Source organism: Centruroides vittatus, unplaced genomic scaffold (assembly GCF_030686945.1).
Source record: "Centruroides vittatus isolate TY-2023 unplaced genomic scaffold, ASM3068694v2 contig_980, whole genome shotgun sequence".
Lineage (NCBI taxonomy): Eukaryota > Metazoa > Arthropoda > Arachnida > Scorpiones > Buthidae > Centruroides > Centruroides vittatus.
In genome coordinates, this window is record NW_027122652.1 from 393,320 (window position 1) to 413,394 (window position 20,075).

The 20,075-nt window shown below is 26.2% G+C and overlaps 1 protein-coding gene across 4 annotated transcripts in view; it reads right to left on the reverse strand.

Moving 5' to 3' along the window:
* The window catches only part of Hem (Nck associated protein 1 Hem), an 80,894-nt gene that overhangs the window by 25,956 nt on the left and 34,863 nt on the right, over positions 1-20,075 (reverse strand). For all 4 annotated transcript variants that reach the window (XM_067283263.1, XM_067283261.1, XM_067283264.1 and 1 more), the window contains exons 8-15: positions 13,022-13,070; positions 10,499-10,652; positions 10,264-10,320; positions 8,865-8,961; positions 7,751-7,916; positions 5,186-5,277; positions 4,364-4,445; positions 2,365-2,423 (exon numbers count right to left, since the gene is read on the reverse strand). In XM_067283263.1, coding sequence (XP_067139364.1) covers positions 2,365-2,423; positions 4,364-4,445; positions 5,186-5,277; positions 7,751-7,916; positions 8,865-8,961; positions 10,264-10,320; positions 10,499-10,652; positions 13,022-13,070 — 756 coding nt within the window. The remainder of the gene's footprint in view (positions 1-2,364; positions 2,424-4,363; positions 4,446-5,185; positions 5,278-7,750; positions 7,917-8,864; positions 8,962-10,263; positions 10,321-10,498; positions 10,653-13,021; positions 13,071-20,075) is intronic.

Genomic DNA, 20,075 nt, shown 5'->3' on the forward strand with positions numbered 1-20,075 from the left:
GTCTCCACTACTACGGGAGTGCGCCACTGTTTGTAGGCATTTAGGAACGACAGTGAAAAAAAGAAAGATGGCGACGCCCGCACTATCGATAGTATCGTGATGGAGGAATCTATAATTCTAAAATATGAGCTTTTAAAGGCAAAAGAAGGGTCCCAATTTAACCATAAAATGGAATATTTGTTGAAAGAGCATTCAAAATAGCCACAAAAAAAATTAGAATGCCGGCTACCATTTGAAAAAAATTCGTAAAGACACTTACATCACCGCATGCGCTAACTCGCGCTTTCACAATTTCTAAATTTTCATTCATAAAACCACATAATGGACCCGGAAACGAAACTATCTGAGCCATGGAGGACGCCATGTTGCTTTCCACCGTAAACTACTGCTACAAGCAGCCGTGTTTGCCATTCGACAGCGCGCATCCCACCAGAATTTAGGAACGTGTTCTGCAGGAATTTTTAAACGGATGTCGCTCGCGCAGAGTTACACGGAGGAATAAAAGAACGCACCCCATGTTCATATTTTTTAATGATACAGTACGGTTATTTTATGCTGCGGAACGAATTAGATGTTTTAACATATATTGCTATGGGAAAATGCGTTTCGTATAACGGACATTTCACTTAACGAACGTGCATCTGGAACGGATTAAGTACTTTATATGAGGCACCACTGTACTTATAAATCAGCATAAATATTAAAATCAGCATAAATACACAGGATATTAAGCATTATTTATGCAAAAAATCAGTTAATATTTTCTAAAATTTCTGTAGTATTATGCAAATATATATATACACACACACACACACACACACACACACACACACACAGGGTTCCTACTCAAAATTTTATTTTAAATTCCATGACTTTCCAACTTTCCTTGACCTTCATGTCCCTTACATTATGGTACAATGACAAAACAAAACAGCATTTGACTTACTATGCATTTATGCTATTGCTACTCCAACTTTTTAATTAATTGTTTTTTTCTAATTAACACTTATATATTTTTTTATAATTACCAACTTATTAAAACTAAAAATCTACATGGTTTTGAAAAAATAGCATTTATTTATTTATTTATTATTCATTAACAAATCCTGTATAATCTATGTATTACAAAACTATATATTTATTAAATTTATCTCTTAATAAATTTCTTGAATTTTATAAAACATTAATAAACTGAAAAAAAATCAGAAAGTGTTTTGTTACACAATCAAAATTACTAAAATGAAAAATATTATTATTAATCATTTGAATTAAAATGATCATTTTTTGTACTTTACATTTTTGGGGAAATTTTGGGTCCTGAAAATATTCTGCACCCCTTTTACTAAGTTGTATTATACCAAATTACTTCTTGCTGCCTGCAGACGGCTACATTTAGTCAAGCATATTGTCAGCAAAAAAAAATCGGCAGCTAAGGAGGGAAATTTCCTGACTTTCTGAAAATTTTTGACAAATTTCCTGACTTTCCATATCTTTTTCCAAACAGTAATGAAAATACTTGACTTTTCAGGTGCATAGTAACTATATATTTAAATACATACTTTTAAAATATTCAATCTTTGATTTATACATTTTATATAAAAAATTAAACTTAAAAGAAAAAATGAAAATCTGATTATGTCAATTTTCAAAATTTTTTTATTCATGGCTCACTTACAATTCTGAATCAATCTAAAAAAAATTTAAATTATATTCATAACAAATATAAATTGAATTACAATTAAATTCAGAGATTTTAAAAACTATATAAAATTTGACGAGAAAGCGATTAAACTTTTTTTCAAAAAATTGTTAAAATCAACATGTAAATATTTGTAATAAGATATTTATTATGTTGAATAAGAATAGAATATTTTTATGTAATAGAAAATTGAGAATTAAATTTATTTTACAACAACTGTTTTTTTGTTATTGAAAGATAAATTTCCATAAAGTTTTGCTAAGATTCAGATAAAACCATATATTATTATTTAGATGTCAAATAAAATGTAAAATTTTGTAAATAATATTATTTAAATTTGTAGTTTTTACACTGAGTTTGAAATAATGACTTGAAATGATTTTTTCTCACTGAAAATATCAGAGAAAATAGCATTTTTTACTTGTTTAATATTTATCTATCTCAGCTTTATTAAAATAAGATACATATCCTTTGTTTCAATGAAAATATATTTATAATTTTTTAAACTTTAAACAATAAAGTGCTCTAAACAAATTTAAAATATTTTCTTCTTTTCGCATAGATGCAATAATTTTAGAATCTTTACTCTATAATAAATTCTCAAATCATCCATATACTGTACATAATTATTATTAACTTTACAAATAAAGTATTAATTAACTAACCTGAAGCCTGAACCAATCCAATCTCAATCCTCTGAAATCAAATATTTCATTTTCTTCCACTGAAAGATTAATGAAATTATTTTATGTATAAAATTATCCTGTAGATGTTTTAAAATAAATATAAATTAAATTAATTTAATCAGAGTAAAATAAAACTTATGATAACACAGATATTAGAAAAGTCAATTTTAGTCATTTATTAAAAGAAAAGACAACTATTACAAAAAAAATTGTCTTTTACTATAAAGAACCATTTTAAATATAAACTATGACTTTATTGTATATCGTTTAACTACAATCCTATACAATGTGGTAATAACAAAGAGTTACATTCTTGTTTTTTATTATCTTTTTATTCATTTTAATGACTAAATTGGAATTCTGTACTGTTTATTATACAAATTCAAGTGATGTCGCCTAATTATCTTTTTTATATTAGAAAAGTTGAGAAATCTGTATCAAATGCTATCATCACCGTTGAATACATTTATGTAAGCATAGTATAAAGGAAAACAATCATTTTGTTTAATATAAAAAATAAATTAAATATTTTATCTTTTTTTAAATCATGTTTTAGTGAAAGCAGAAAGATAAATGAAATTTATTTCTTATAATAATTTTGTAAAAGAGAAATAATATTAAAAATTTAATACAGAAAATGTTACTTTTCTTTCCTGTTATTTAGAATGCTAGCTAATAAGCAGAATGAAGAAATTTGGAGAATATTTTCTCTAGATTAATTCCTAAAAATAAAACTGCAAAAATTCCAATTTTATCACAAAAACTGATATTACAAAAATAATGTTTCTTCAAATATATTTAGTTTAGCTGAATAATTTAAAGTAAAAAAGCATAGTGTGGAAATAAAGCAATAACTTTCTTAAATACAATTGCAGATATTCAGAATACTAATATATTGCATTTGTTTAAGTAATAAAACTTTAAATACCGTATATTTCCACAGATAAGACGACCTTCAGATAAGACAAGGTATAAATTTTCGTCAAAGTTTTATAGTTTTAGCATATATCTGTCCTATAAGACGACCCCCAAACTATCAATGGCCTATGAATTTAGTTTAGATCAGCGATCATCATCTGGATAATAATACTGTATAGCATATGTGAAATTATGTCGTATTCATAATTTTGAATGAACAAATATTATTTTCTGCCTTGCTATTGTTGCAAACGTTTGCACTGATTCAGGAATTCGGGTAATGACCTTGTCTATTCACAAAAACATTGTATGGGCTATTCTATTTTGTGGACATGCCCTACTCTCTACTAGTAAATAATTATAGCTTGTCCGTTTTTTTATAATGGTTTTAATTTATATAAATTTCAATCTAATTTTTTTGTATCTGTTCCATAAGATAACCCCGGATTTTGGGGGCCTTTTTTTATGATTCAACTATCGTCTTATCTGCAGAAATATATGATAATAATAAAGCCTAATCTAGAAAAATTATGAAAAATTTTCTAGTATTTATTGCTTGAATAACGCTGACATCATCTTTAATAATATAAACTTTCCTTGACAAATTTGAAATTTTTGTTTTTACAAAATTAAATCCTACATTTTGGAAGAACATGTCTTTTAATTTCATACAAGCCATTTAGTAAATTCCATTATCTACTGAAAATGCTGAAAAAATTGAACTGATAAAACCAAATTATAATCATTTAATGAAAGTAAATTTTCCATAAGATTTGTTAGATGCAATAGTTTAATATTCAAATACAAATTTATCGAATATTTAATTCAAATCTATGCTAAATTATTAAAATACTAAATATTGATTTTTTTTTGTAAACATTAATATTTTTATCTTCATAAAAAACTCAATATGTAAAATATCATTTAACAGAAATAATCAACTAGCAATGCTGGAAATCTGTATCAAACCACTATCTATTTTTGTTTTCTTTTTTGGGAAGTAAATATCTAATACTTTATATAGTATCAATTTTAATATAAAAAATATTTCAAACTTTACCTTGCTTTACAGATAAACCAGAGATTGCTGCACAAATTGATGACAAAATTACAGAATCCTCTTCTGGCATCACTGATACATTCTAAAATAATATTACATCTTTGAAATGAATCAAATTGATATGTTAAAATTATTACTAAACATTATTTAAATTATTAAATATTCATAATCCTTATGAGTATTTAATAACTATTTTTTAAATACTACTACTACAAGTTAATTTTTACTAATATATAAGATTCTTAGTCAATTTGGAATGTTTGTAGCAATTTCTAATTAAACTTAATCCCAAAATTACAGGATTTTCTATTTATCCTGTATTCTATATAAACAATTATCATCATTTCCACTATAAGTAAGTGAAAACTTTTGTACAAACTTGTATAAAGAAATAAATATTAAATATCAACATGATATAAAAAAATTAATGTAATAAGTCATGTATTTTTTTTATAAATTTTTACCAAGATATTAGCTACATCATAATGTACTTTATGAGAATCTTATTTCAGACAGTTTAAACATTTCTATTGTTAAACCAAAATAAAAATCAAAACAGTTGTGATGTCTAAAAACAGGCCGATATGAAATTTATTTTGAAAATTATCTAATATTTTCTATTTTCTAAACACAAATAAAATTTTATTTCCAATAACAAATTTATTTAGTCTAATCTATAAATATTAAATTGTGTGATTAACTGAAATAAAAATGACTGTATCTTGAATTTTTTTATACATGATTTATGGACTAAATTCATCATGAGAATTCACTACTTTTATAAAAATAATAAATATATTTAGATATTGAAATGTTATTTACCTGAATACTATGATCTAATGCCACTGCATCATATCCTGCTAAATACTGAATATAATAACGCTGAATCACTTGATTGTATTTCCTTACAAGTGCTGGAAAAATAAAAATTATTAATAATTTTCAATTATTCAATTTGTATATTAATGTTAAAAATAAAAGTACTAGATTATCACTCATGAGCCATTTTCAATAAACAGTATGAAATTTCAGTAAATATTATTTTAACTTTTTTATTAATAATACATTGTTGAAATGCTTTAATAAATATTAATATAAAATTTTAATATTGCACAAATTTAAAAAAAAAAACTTTTGTAATTTAAATTGTTTACAATGTAATAATTATAAAGTGAAACAGTGTCATAATTCACATTTAAACTTTGTTTTAAGTTGAAACACTTGTCTTTTTTTTAGTGGTAAAATATTTCATCTAACGTTCAATTCATTACAGAGTTTCATTTATAGGTCAATTCCTTCCTGGTTAAGATAATATATATTGTAAGAGTCATTTAGAAAACAAGCCTACTCAGAATTTCTAGAATGTACAGAATTCTTTGTTCTATTCTTACTCTCTTGTCACATCCCAGAAATTAAATAGCATAAAACTGATTCCGCAACTGTATTGTCTCTCAGGGATTAAAAGTAAATTATTGGCTAGTATGTGTAAAATGACCAAAACAAAGAAGAAATACAAACTACACATTTATAGTATCATGTAAGAACAAAAGTCTTTAACCAAAGAATGTTCCTTCAACAAAACATCTATTCCATCATACAATTCTTCACAATTTTAATGAAGAGTTCCTAATGATTTTTAATGAATATTTTAAAATTAAAAAAATCTTAGAGGGCCATTACCATCGTTCACAATGACTACTGAGTCTTAATTAGGTAAAAATCATTTTGGAATTTATTGCTGTCAAATCAGGTAAATCTAAATGTATTACTGATTTTATAATAAAAATATGAAATAAAAATAAAGATAAAACTTTGATTAAATGCTATAATACAAATATATCTGGCATACAATGATATAATAACCAAATGCCCAAAGCTGGAACTGAGATGAATCACCATAAAGCAGGCACCATAAATACTTTTCTAACAATCGTTTTATAAAAAAAAAATGAATGTTTTTGGTTTATTTAATTCAGTTTCAGCAGATAAACCTAAAGAAGGCTTCTTAAGTAAGCCAAAAATGTTTGTTCTTTATAAAAACAATTGCTGGGAAAAGATTTATGGAGTCTGTTTTATGATGATTTATAGATATAATGTATTAGTTCTGACATGTTGATACAATTCCTTGAGAAATGAATAAATGGTGTTCCACTGTATTTTCAATTGGAACTTTTAATATGTTTTGATTATTATAACAAAGTTTCATCTTAAATAAAACTATCAAATATAATCATTAATCTCTTAAATAATCTTATCAAATACTTGATAATGTTTAAGATTACTTTTTTAAATTTACATAATGTTTAAATATAAGAAATTTAAAAAATTTTTTGTACTCAAATATATAATAATTTTTTATAATAAATTTTTTTAATGCTATATGTTTTCAGATACAATGTTTTCCATCTTCAGAATATAAAATACTAAACAAAAATATATATAAATAAAGTTTAATACTATTACTACAATAACCAAAAGTATCCCACAAGTCTGTACCGATAGCAGTTTCTCATATTACTATTCCTTTCATTACAGGAAAACCATGTCACTGACTACAGAGGAATGAACTAAAGTGATTTTGATGGTGAAGTCCCACAGTCACACAAGAAATGGCTAGAAAATTCAATAAGCTCCATCCAGACTGCAGACTAATCATGCATAGATGTGCTGGTAAGTTCATTGTCAAATTTAATGAGACTGGGAACGTACATGACAGGCCTTGCAGTTGACTGCCAAGAACTGTTACGAATGAGGAAAGCAGTGCTGAAGTGTTGGCTCATTTCACATTGGCCTTCAACATATGTTGAGTGAGATTGGGATTTCTAAGGACCAGCATCCACTACTGGCATCTGTACAAATTTCATCTTCATCAGTGTATGTTAAACAGTGGCAGACACTTTGAGCAGATTCTCTGATTGTATGTTTTTTTCTCAGGAGGGTCCAGATTTACTTCACACAAATTACTTTTTATATAGTTAACATTACACATTACTTTTCATACATCTAGGTTAGATTAATATTTGAGTTAAATTAGATCAAATCAAATATTAATCTAATCTAGATAATAAATGAATCTAAAATATGGACATAACATTTTCAGATCCATATAAATCTTTAATATCATAATACTTTACTAATAACAAAATTTATTTTAGGTTTTAGATTTTGAAGACATAAGATTATCTGTATAACTTATATTCAGAATAATGTGTTGCTTCAAGATGCCTAATATTTTAATATTAAGCATTTTCAAGTTAATATTGTTTACTGAATGTACTAATAATGAGTTAATAATTTAATATTTTATTTTCTGTTTATTAAATATGAAAGCTGTAAATAATATATTTTTACAAGTATAATTAAATAATTATATATAATATATTGTACTTCTCAATTCTTCTATGTGAAATAATAATTCTGGTAACTGGCGATCTATTAAGTCTTCAGCTTGTGTCCTTGCTCTTCCTTGACGTTGGGGCAAATTATCACAATGTCGTAATAACCAATGTACTTCATCTCGAGCAAAGGAAAGTCCCATAAATACAAATAAAGACTATAATGATAAACAAAATTAATTAAATTTTATTCACTCCTTAAAACACTAATATTTTTAAAATTTAAAATGTAATGAGCATTTAAATATATGAAAAACAAAATTTATTTACAGTATTATATTGTTTCTTCTTTTGTTTGTTGTTTTTCATATAATTTCTATGTTTTCTCTATTTCAGTAATATTCCTTATATTTTTTATGCTCATTAAATTTAATTTATCAATGATAAGAATCTTGTTTCAATTACCTAAGTTCTCATCACAAAGTTTAAATTTGAGCAGTGAACTGATAAGGTAAAGGATCAAAAATATATATTGTCAAATAAATATTTGCATCTATATTGTAATGTGTATTTTAATTGAGATGGGTTGAGGATAATAATAATAAGAACAATAATAAGCACAGAGCCCAAACGGTTAGGAGTTGAAAGTGGAAATTTGGTACACAGAGTACGTTAGAGTACATCTAAGAAGAGATTTTTTGAAATTCCCCCACAGGGGCAAGGGAGAGGATTAAGGCTTATCCTAAAGAACTCAGCTTCTACTGTACTATTTTAGATGCAATTTTTTGTTTTTAACTGCATTTTAGTAGGATACCATGTGAAGATGAAAGAAGTGTATTGCTTAACAACTGAAGTGTTAAGAATGGAAATGTTAACAATAGAAGTGTTAAGAATGGAAGTGTTAAGAGAAAGCGGCGTGCAAGATTTACAGGCGCAGATGTGGTTTTTTGCATTTTTGATGGATACCGAACATATTTTTAGACCCATCTAAAAATTCTCTAATTAGTCTGGAAACAGGGAGACCTAATTCTTGCATTCTGTGAAAATGGGTAAGATTGGCTATAATGTAATAATCTTAATCTTTGCTATCGCTACTTTTCGCCCGAGCAATGCCAGGCTTATCTGCTAATAATATTAATAAAATTCAAAATGAACGACAAACTTACTTTTGGCCCTAGAAGACCAGGTTGATCTGTGAGTATCAAACCTATTTCCTTCAAAGCTGTACGTAAATATTTTCTTCGTTCTCTATGTATAAAACTCCTGTAGATATTAGAATGTATAATTCAGTAAAATATTTCCTATATTAAAATTTTAAAAATGACAATGACAGTTTAATTCCAGAATTATATTTTTAAGTTTACTTTCTTAAAAATAATGTAACAGATTTGCATTACATTTTAATTATTCATTGTTAACAAATTCTAGAAAATAATTGAGAGAAAATACATTATTTAAATATAGAAGGAAGTGTTTACAAATTTGAGAAACATTAGTATAACTTAGTAAAACAGCATGCAATTTCTTTTATAAAGATCATTATAAAAATATGTAATATTAATATATTTAAATGTCTATTTTTTTATATAGTTCATTTATTAATGAATTTAATGTCATGCAACATTTAACAGTTTTAATATTGATATTCATGTAAAAATATTTTCAATGTATAATCTATTTACAGTCAATATATATAGTCTTCATAATGACAGTAATTCAAGTTTTCAATTTTTCTATGATAATTTTGAATTATCTTTCTGTATCAGAAATCCATACAGATTGAAATTCAGTGAAAGAATAATTATTAGAAATTATTATAATGGAATTTTCCATTCAGAAATCATAGACAATATTCATTATTATTACATATTTCCAAAAAAATACTTCTTCTATGTTAAAATACTTTGATGAGTTGAAAAATAATTATTAAAAAGTTGTAGATAGTTGTTAAATAGTAATTGTGTTAGTTTTACTTGATATTTTTAAATGACATTGGACATCTGATATGTTTATATAGATTTTTTAGATATTTGATTTCCTAACTGCAAATTTTACACTCATATGACATCAAATTCATTGATATAAGTGATACATAAAAGTATCTTAAAATACAGTAGAGCGTCATTAATCGGAACGCCGGTAATCGAAACGATTTTCAGTCAGACTGTGTCGTGCTGAATCGAACGTTTTTGATACTAGATTTACTTCTAAAGTATAATTTTCATGTTTTTTATATTCTTCAATATATTTATTTTGTTTGTACAAAATGCAGAAATAATTTTTAACGATACAATAGCCTCGATTATTATTATAAAAATTTTCGTTAGGCTTAAAATCGACGAAAATTCAACACGAAGCGACACGCAACGGAGAAAAATTCAACACGAAGCAACACGCAACGGAGAAAAATTTGAACATCAAACAGGTTAATATATTTTTTCGTACAAAGTCGGTAATCGGAACAACCCCAGTCCCCAATTGATTCCGATTTTCGACGCTCTACTGTATAACTTTTCCAGGTTTATTGATATTGTATTGAAATTTAAAAATGTGAATACTGCTTACGCATATTGAAGAGCATGGTTATAACACTCCTTCACTTCTGATACTCTTTTATTGTAACTACAAAAGAAAATTTCACATTGTTACAATTTTAAATTAAATATAAAATATTTTAATTTAATAAATCTTTATATAATAATAAAATTTTTCTTTTGTTTCCTATCTAACAAATAATTAAGATTTCATTCAAATATTAATTAACTGTAATGGAAAAGATGATTAATGAATTTTAACTTACCCTTTTACTGTTTCAAAATACTGCTGAATATAGTAATGTGTGTGCAAGACTTCATCTCTAAATAGAGTATGTACCCAACCACCATGTAAAGCACTCTGAAATAACTCTTGTGCTGGAGGTTGACTTAAATACTGATGAATCAAAGTAAAACCAACTAAGAAAAAATAAAATTATTTCATAATATGATACTAAATAAATTCAAATATTAAAATAACTTAGAACTACTTTAATTTTTTTTTGACATCTTCAAAATCCTAAAATATATAATATTCTCCTGTTGTAATGCAAGAAGGGCCTGTCCTTTCTTTTGTCTATAGAAGCCTGTGCAGTCCTTCTATAGACAAACGAAAGGAATCACAATAGGATCAGTTATTGGACTGAAATTGGCAGACATTTGCATGATAACGATAGACAAGAAAATATCACATTTTCAAGGTATTCATTACCATGAAAGATATATAGATGATATTTTGGTAATATGTGATTCACAAACAGTTACAGCCGAAAATATTGAGGAATACACAAATAAACTAGATGGAAACTTAAAATTTACTTGTGAAGAGGAACTTAACCAGGAAATGAATTATCTTGATGTTAACATTAAAAGAGAAGAAACGAAATTATTGTTCCGTAAGTATGAAAAACAGTGTAATACAAGAAAAACCATTAATTATAATTCATATTGCCCTATAGAAACAAACAGGAATACATTCCTAATGGAATTAAAGAAAACAATAAATAGAACAACATTACATTGAAGACATTGAAAAAGAAACAAACAACTTTTTAAAAAATATTTATTAAATAATTACCCAAGAATATTGTATGTAAGTGGTATGATTATTATATAAATAATAGATATAAGGTTAAGAATCAAAAGATAGACACTTTATACATTAAATTTCCACATATAAATAATTTTTTTGAAAAATATAAATCAAAATTTAAAAAATTTTCTATGTAGAAACAGAAAAAACAAGCAAAACAGAAAAATAGATTAATGGATATAATTAACATTATAAATAATGAAGATCGAAATATATTGGAAAAACAACTAGAAATTGCAGGAGTCATCTATAAGTTGTCATGTACGTGTCCAAGCCCAAAATGTTACATAGGAGAACCAGGAAGGAAATTGGAAAAAAGGTTAAAAGAACACAAGGCTGCTATTCGACTAAAAAGACAAGAACCACCATGGTATGTACATCGTAATAGTTTTAATTGTAAAATAGATAGAAATAATGTTAAAACATTATACAAATCAAAAAACTGTTTGAAAAAAAGAATTATAGAACATTTCTATATTAAAAATTATGTAAATGTAATAAATTTAAATACAGGTATGAATGTAGATGCATGCTGGGAAGATATTATCCAGTATAAGAGAAACAACAGTCAGAAAATAAATGTAGGCCTGTTAGCAATGGCAAATTGCATTTGGAGTTATTGGATTTTTTGAAAATGGATTTGTTAAAAAAAGCAAAAATAAAGGTTTAGTATTCATTTATTATTTGGTTTGTCTGCCTGAATAGAATCCTCGAAGTCAGATATAAAGAGTATATATTTACTCGTTTCATACTCTAGAAATACATTCTTAAAATTGTAAGTTCTAAAAATAAAGTAACAGGTATTTTAAGATTTCCTATCTAGAAACCTAAACATTTCAGGTTCCAAGATATTAATTTATGCATTAGGATGCATTCCATAGTCATATATTTGTTACATTTGGATAAAGACAATAATTGCAGAAGGAAATGCAAGAGTCTATCTAATTAAGGATAGTCTGTTCCAGAGAGAATAATAGTTTTTATTATAAAGGCTCCACACACAGATCTTCAATCCAAAAAATTTAAACATTATAAACAGACTGTAGTCATCCCAAATGTTTCTTCATTCTCACCATTACCCTTGGGCAAAAAATCAAAACTTTATGGAATAAGCCAGTTTAACTATTATAATAGTTAGCTTATAATATAAATATATACTGTAATATGCTAAGTTATTAACAAACAATATATATATACTATAGACAAAGCTTGTACATGACTTTTGGTAATGTTTAATTTCCCTTCTAGACAAATTGAATTCTAAATTTCCCCAATTACTGTATATATTTTTTCACTCCTGCATACATTTAAAAAATTTTCAAATTAGTTTGATTAACTTTTAAAATTATTCTTACTGCAATTTTGTTCAAATTTTATGTTTCATGTAACTGTCTAAATTCTAATGAATCGATTTTAAAATATATTTTATATTGTTTGCTTGTAGTTACATTATAAATTGAAAATATCCTCAGGATGAGCAAACATTAATTAATAAAGAATAAATTCAGTTTCCTGAAAGTTAACAGTTATTTTTCTAAGCAGATACTAATAAATTAGAGCAAGTTATCTGTTATTTAAAGTTAAGAATTAACTAACATAAAATTTAACAAATTATTATTAAAATAATAATAAAATCAACCAATTAAAGAAAGTAAAACATATAATATAATTTATTTATAAAATAATATTTACTTACAAATAATCCACCTCTCCATTATATCTAATGATAAATATTCACAAGGCATCTAAAAAATAATAAAATATTTCTTGTAGAATTAATAAATAAAATTGTTTTTATTCACATGTATATGAATTTAAATATATTTATATTAATGTAAAAATTTAACGTATTATTATTTTTATGCGTATCATCAGGATTTTCAATACAATTTAAAACTATTTATTCTTTATTTTTTTTCTTATCCATATTATACATACCATATTTTCCAAATACCTATTAACTGTATTTTCTTAAATGCATCTGTCTATAATTAGCAAATAACAATTCCAAACTATTTTTAGCATTTACCTAATAATCTGCATAATCTATTCAAGTTATAAAGCTGTCAATTCAGTTTTCTACATAAAGTTAATTTAATTTTTTTTTAATAAACCAATGATTAAAATAGAGCATATAATATTTTTAATCAAAACATCTTCATTTCTTAAATGTTCTCTCTCATTTACTCTACCTCTACAATTTAAAATTTTTCAAATTTAACAATATTTAAAATTCTGTCACTCTTATTCTTTGACATTAAAAAAGCCAAAGACAAAACCATATTTTCTATGACATAAATAGCAACTTACACTAATTGGCCTAAGCTAAATAAAACAAAAATAATAACAATTGAGTTTGATTTATATTGCATATTTGATTTGTTAAAGACTTGAAGTTCAGTTTATAATTTAAAAAATAATACACATATAATTGACTTTTCTCTTATTTTGAACAGTTAGTTTTTAAAATCTTATTTCTAAATTTAATTATACTTCTCTTGCTCTAATTTTGCAGCACTATGTTTATAATCCCCTTTCTCTCACAAAAAATTAATTTATATATTCTAGTTTTTAATTTAATAATTTCTAAATCTTCATTTAATAGATATACCTAATACAGAAGAACCAGTGGTGGAATTCAAATAATTTAACAACTGCTTTGCTGTAGTAGTGGCTATGTTATGTAGAAAAAGCAATATTTATTTATAAGTTTATGTGAGAGCTTTACAGTATTTTTTCATACCAAAGTACCATGCATTGAAAAAAATATATATGAAATAATAATGGCAGAGCCCATGATGGACTTGAAAAAGACCCTCTTAATGCTCACAGGATGAAGATAGCAAAAAAACAAAAACCATCAATTATGTAATTATTGTTCACTAATCAATATTTACCAGAAATGAAATAATTTTTCCATCTCGGCAGGATTCTTAACAAAATTAAAAAGATGCTTTGCTGATAAATCAATCTACACATTTTATTTTTTAAACAGTCATGTTAAAAACTACAAATAAAATTCATTTGGCATTAAACATTGTATATTGGCTTTGAATATACAAGTACAGTCAAATTCAAATATAACAGTACTGGTTATAATGACAACTCAACTATAACGACAAAATATTGACAGTATAGGTCAGGGGTGGCCAACATATGGCCTGCGTAATGGGTTTATGCGGCCCGCAATTAATTTTTCAATATTAGCTACTTAACTTCCAATAATCAGTCAAATGGATGATTCGTGATACATCTTCATTTTTTAAAAAATTCCATTGTAGCGATTTACAACTTTTGTATTCGTGTTATAAATTTACACTATTTGAAGAACAAAAGACCCCACACTCACTGAAACTCATCTGCCATTCTGCCATGTCACTCTGATGTGTGATGCACAGCGTCACCTGCCTATCAACCTTTTTTTTTTGCTTGTACATTTCTTTGCATTGTAAAATGACATTGTGCATGAGTCAGGAACTTCTGTTCGAACAAACCCGACCTGCCGCCCGGGTCAGCATATTTATATTTGACATGATTTAATTTTAATATTTTGTTCGGCTCGTAAAAAATTGTTCTTTCCAATTCAGCCCAGGGCAAAAACTGTTGGCCACCCCTGGTCTAGGTAAAGCTATAAACAAGATGGTCCCTTATATGTTGTTATAACATAATTCAACTGTATATACAAGTATATATACATACATACATAATATAATATTATATATATATATCATCACTATATACAGTATATTTTCATCGTTATATATATAATGACGACAATTTGATTGATGATATTCTCAACATTTAAAATTAACAACAGAATTTTATATTGCACATAGTGATGTTCTGTCCCAAATGATATTATTATATATATAATAAAACTAAAAAATTCCCTTCTCTAATCCCAGTATTTGCCAGGAAATCTGAAATCAGAAAAGTTCAGAAACCCTAATCAATATGCAAAATTATCCCAGAAATATATTTATTGTCCTACGTTTTCTGAATTCAAAAAACAGATATTTGTGCCTACAATTTATCCCTCATACCTGCGAGTTGAGCATAAAATGCAAAAAAATGCCAGATGTTTGATAATTATGATAGGTAGTCCCAGATAAATCACAATCATCAATGAGTTCTGTTCACATTTATTTGTCTATTGCATAGTCTTTCTCTTTCATTCCTCTCCAATTGGCATCAATCTGTTAAAATGTTGGCAGTGTTATGCAAATGCTAACTTTTATAATATATTGGTGGTTATGATAGCGAACATGGCGGCTCATCTCTGAAACAGTGGGGACGCACATTCTAACTTAACCTAACCTATTCTAATAAATTACCATAATTATTACCAACCAAATTATTAGAATAGGGGGTTTATTAGAATAGGTTAGGTTAGGTTAGATTAGAACATGTGTCCCCACTGTTTCAGAGACGAACCGCCATATTCACTACCATAGGTAACATTAACCAAATTGCCTAAATGAATATTACAAGTACAATTTTAACACTGGTTCACCAAAATAAAAATATTTTAGGAAGTAGTTCTACCAAACTGGTCTCAACCAGCCGAATCCTATTTGGTAGAATTCAGTTGGTTCAGACTAGTTTGGTACCAGAATCACACTATACTAATTTTTCACCATTTTGGCAGATTTTATAATTTTTTCTTTTTTTAATGTTTAAACTGTACCATGCAATTATATTCATTTTTTTAGTAAAATCAATTTGATATATGTAAAACTGATAATTTTGCAACTAGTCTTAATTTAAGACAAAGTGATTCCAAATGTAGATGGGCATATTCAAATGCAAGACTTGAGAATTACTAAATCAGTAGTACTTTTAGTAGTAGAATTACTAAATCAGTTCATTATAATAATAAATTATTATAAATTATGGTTACACTTTTACAATATATAATTTATAAAATAAATATAGGTATTAAATTACATAAGATGGAATCTTATTAAAGATACTGAAACAATGCCTTGATAAAGTGTACTATAATTGAAATAAATTTGTGCATGTGTATATAAGTAATATTTCAGTGTATTTATGTATAAAAAAATTCAGACTACTTTAGTTCAGAATTGATTCTATTAAAATTAATAATAATTTTGGATTGAAATTATAAGATACGCTTCATGAACAGTTTTTCAAAAAACATATTACATTCATAAATTGGAAAAAAAAGCATAATAAGAAACATATTTAATATAGTGAAAATGTTTAGTTTATCTTGAAAATGATTAACTATAAGGAATTCTTTCATAGTAAAGATTTTCAACTAGATTTCCTTAGAAAAGACCTTATTGGTTTTGGCCTTTGGTAAAATTGGCTGAAATTTTAGTATGTTATAGTTTTTGACTAACTAATCAAAAGTCTCGATAGCCATTTTCAAGCTTTTGTGCCTAACTTTTCGTAGGGCCATTTGTGTATTTGGAAAGGATATATAAAGGATGGTAACAAAAGTTTCTCTATAGCCAATTATTTCAAAAAGTAATAGGGCAATATGTGTACTATGTTGGGAATATACTAAATGATGGTGTGAACTTCCAGTCCCTTCCAGCACTAATGACAAAATTGTAGCATGTGAAAAAAATACATGCTATTACCTTTTAATGTATTTCAAAATATCAAATGGAATCATTAAACAGGCTGTCAAATATGATAGATGAATGCCTCACTGCATAGCATCAAAGGGAAGTGCATCACTGCATCACATGAATGCATGGTTGAATATGCAGTTAGGTTAGCAATGATATAATTTAATAGAAAATATCAAATGCTGTTAAAAATAACAGCACTAAGCTGATCACCATATCACTCCTAATCTAAACATAATTGCAGTTAAAAACTAGCTGCAGCTGAAAGTTCCATAAAATGTGATATAAATCTTGATTGTTCCATTACTAGTTAATTGATTGTTCCATCGCTAGTTTCTGTGGATTAACAAATTCATATCATTTTTTTAAGAAAATGATATGAATTTTATATCAAAGTTATGTAGGTGCTTTAAAAGATGCACCTTGAACTTGTAACCTGTGTGTAACTTGAAAAAAAACCACATCCCTTACACTGAAAATGAAAAATATCAAAGTATTGTTACCAAGATAGAAATATGAAAAAATTATTTAAGAATAAAATCTTTGCTCAATTATATTTAGATAGGTACATAAAAGTAATATATAATAATAACTATTACTTTTAGTTTTTTTTTATTACTGGCAACATGTTACTAGAATAGCACTGTGAAATAACATGAAAATTTTATTTATGATTATATTTAATTATGATGTTTACTTTTTTATTTTGATTATCACAAGTTACAGGATTGATTTTGTTAAGTCTTAATAGCTATTTCATGGTAGCTCAAAAGCTGTAGATCTTTGAAAATCGAATAGCTATTATTTATATTTAACTTTTCATATCAAGGTTATTTGCATAAATGCAACAAATTTATTATTATTATATTTACATATTTTGTAATTTCTGTTGCTGATTTTAACAAAAATCAATTTTTTCCTTACAGCATTCTGTTGTTGAACATTTTTATTTTTATTTACAGTAGAGAGTCGTAAATCGGCACCCTGGTAATCGGAATGGCCGGTAATTGGCACAATTTTCAGTCGGACTGTGTCGTGCTGAATCGAACGTTTTTGATACTAAATTTACTTCTAAAGTATAATTTTCATGTTTTTATATTCTTCAATATATTTATTTTGTTTGTACAAAATGCAGAAATAATTTTTAACGATACGATAGCCTCGATTATTATTATAAAAATTTTCGTTAGGCTTAAAATCGACGAAAATTCGACACGAAGCGACACGCAACGGAGAAAAATTTGAACATCGGACAGGTTAATATATTTTTTCGTACATAGACCGTAATCGGAACAAATCCCTAATCTGAACAACCCCAGTCCCCAATTGATTCCGATTTTCGGTTCTCTACTGTATTTTTTCATTTTCTATCAACAAAATTATAAAATGTGTGTGCATGTATATTGTTCAAACTGGTTGATTCTATATTCATTTATTTTGCTATTTATAAATCTAAAACGAAAAATATCCTTCTTTTTAATCTTACTTTTGCCTTCCTCAGTCAGAATACTATTTGCTTAGATCATTTCCTATATTCATCAACTGATGTCATTCTAATTTCTGAATCATTTTCTATTTCAATGTTTTTATAGAAATGACAATATTAATTTTTTTGCTCTTTTAAGAGAAGGATTTAATTGTTTTCATGTTAAAATTTTATAAATATTTCAATATGGGTAAATTGACATGTTACTAACAGAATCATGAAATTTTGTGTATTACTTACAAATTACAATTCTTAATATGTATTGATAAATCTAGAAAATCCCAATAAAGTTTACAATATCAACTAATGATGATAATTAAAACATACTTGCAAAGTAGTAGAGAATAAAAAAGATTTTTCTGTTTAATTTCAAGCATAAAACAATTAAAAAATTCAGTTAAAGGATAATTATAATACCACTACATTATTGAATTAAGTTTATTAACGTAATAGGCATTAGCCTGTTACAAGGGGGTTAATTATACATTTTTTAGGATATTATAATCTACAATTATAGTTCTTCTTTAACATTATATGCCTTTTTCAATTTATTAGTTAGCCTTAATGCTTAATTAACAATCAATATATTGTCTCAATGACCTATTGACAATATTGTATAGCCCATAAATGTCATTATTATTGTTTCCAAAAAGTTCTCGTGTCTCTTGATTCTATTAATTTTTTGTTAATATTGATCTAGTAAAGTTTCTTTTTTGCCTTAATTAAGTTTGTGTATATTTTTTTGCTTTTCACATAGTTTGATAATGCTTCAGGAGTATTATATTTCCTAAAAATTTTAAGATCTTTTTGCTTTTTAAGTTTGTGGTGATAACAAGAGTTGTCAAACCATTGATTTTTAGTTTTCAATTTGAACGCGTGATTACGTCGCATGACACAACATTCTACCATTTTAGAAACTAGTCTTTGGTAATTGACAATCGGTTTATTTTTTTCCTCCAGTCTAAGTACTTCAGCTGTTATAAAATCAGCTCTTTTTAACCATTTTTGCTTATCAATTCTGGATTCACATTTTTTGCTGAATTCTGATATATAACCTTTTTTAATAATGTTGCTTCTTATATCCTTTTTAGTTAATAATGTGAGTTTTACTGGAAAATGATCCGATATGTCTTCAACAAGAACTGTTAAGGTCTGACAATGTTCGATTAACTTCTCGGAATATATCATGAAATCTACGATTGACTTCCTATTTTGTGATATGTATGTGTATTTTGCTGGAACATCACCTCTCATTCTGCCATTAAGTATAATAAGCTGGTTTTCGTAAACAAATTCTACTATAGCTTTACCTTCACTATTTAAGATTGTATCTTTAGACTGTCTGCTGTTGTATATATTTTCATAACTTATATATAGTTTTGTATCTATCATCTCTCCAATTCGAGAATTGAAGTCTTCTCCGAGCAACCAGACTTGTATCAAAAAGGCCCATCTATCAATACAGTGTTGTATTTTCATGAATATTGATTTCTTATTAACCGATGGAGGGAGATATATCACATAATTCCTAAGTAAGATTCGTTCTACACGGATTTGAGTTGATTATTTAATCTAATTATAGCTATTATATAGTACATTGTTATATTTTGATATATGATTTCACCAACGTTTCTCTTCATAATGAGAAGTATGCCTCCCGA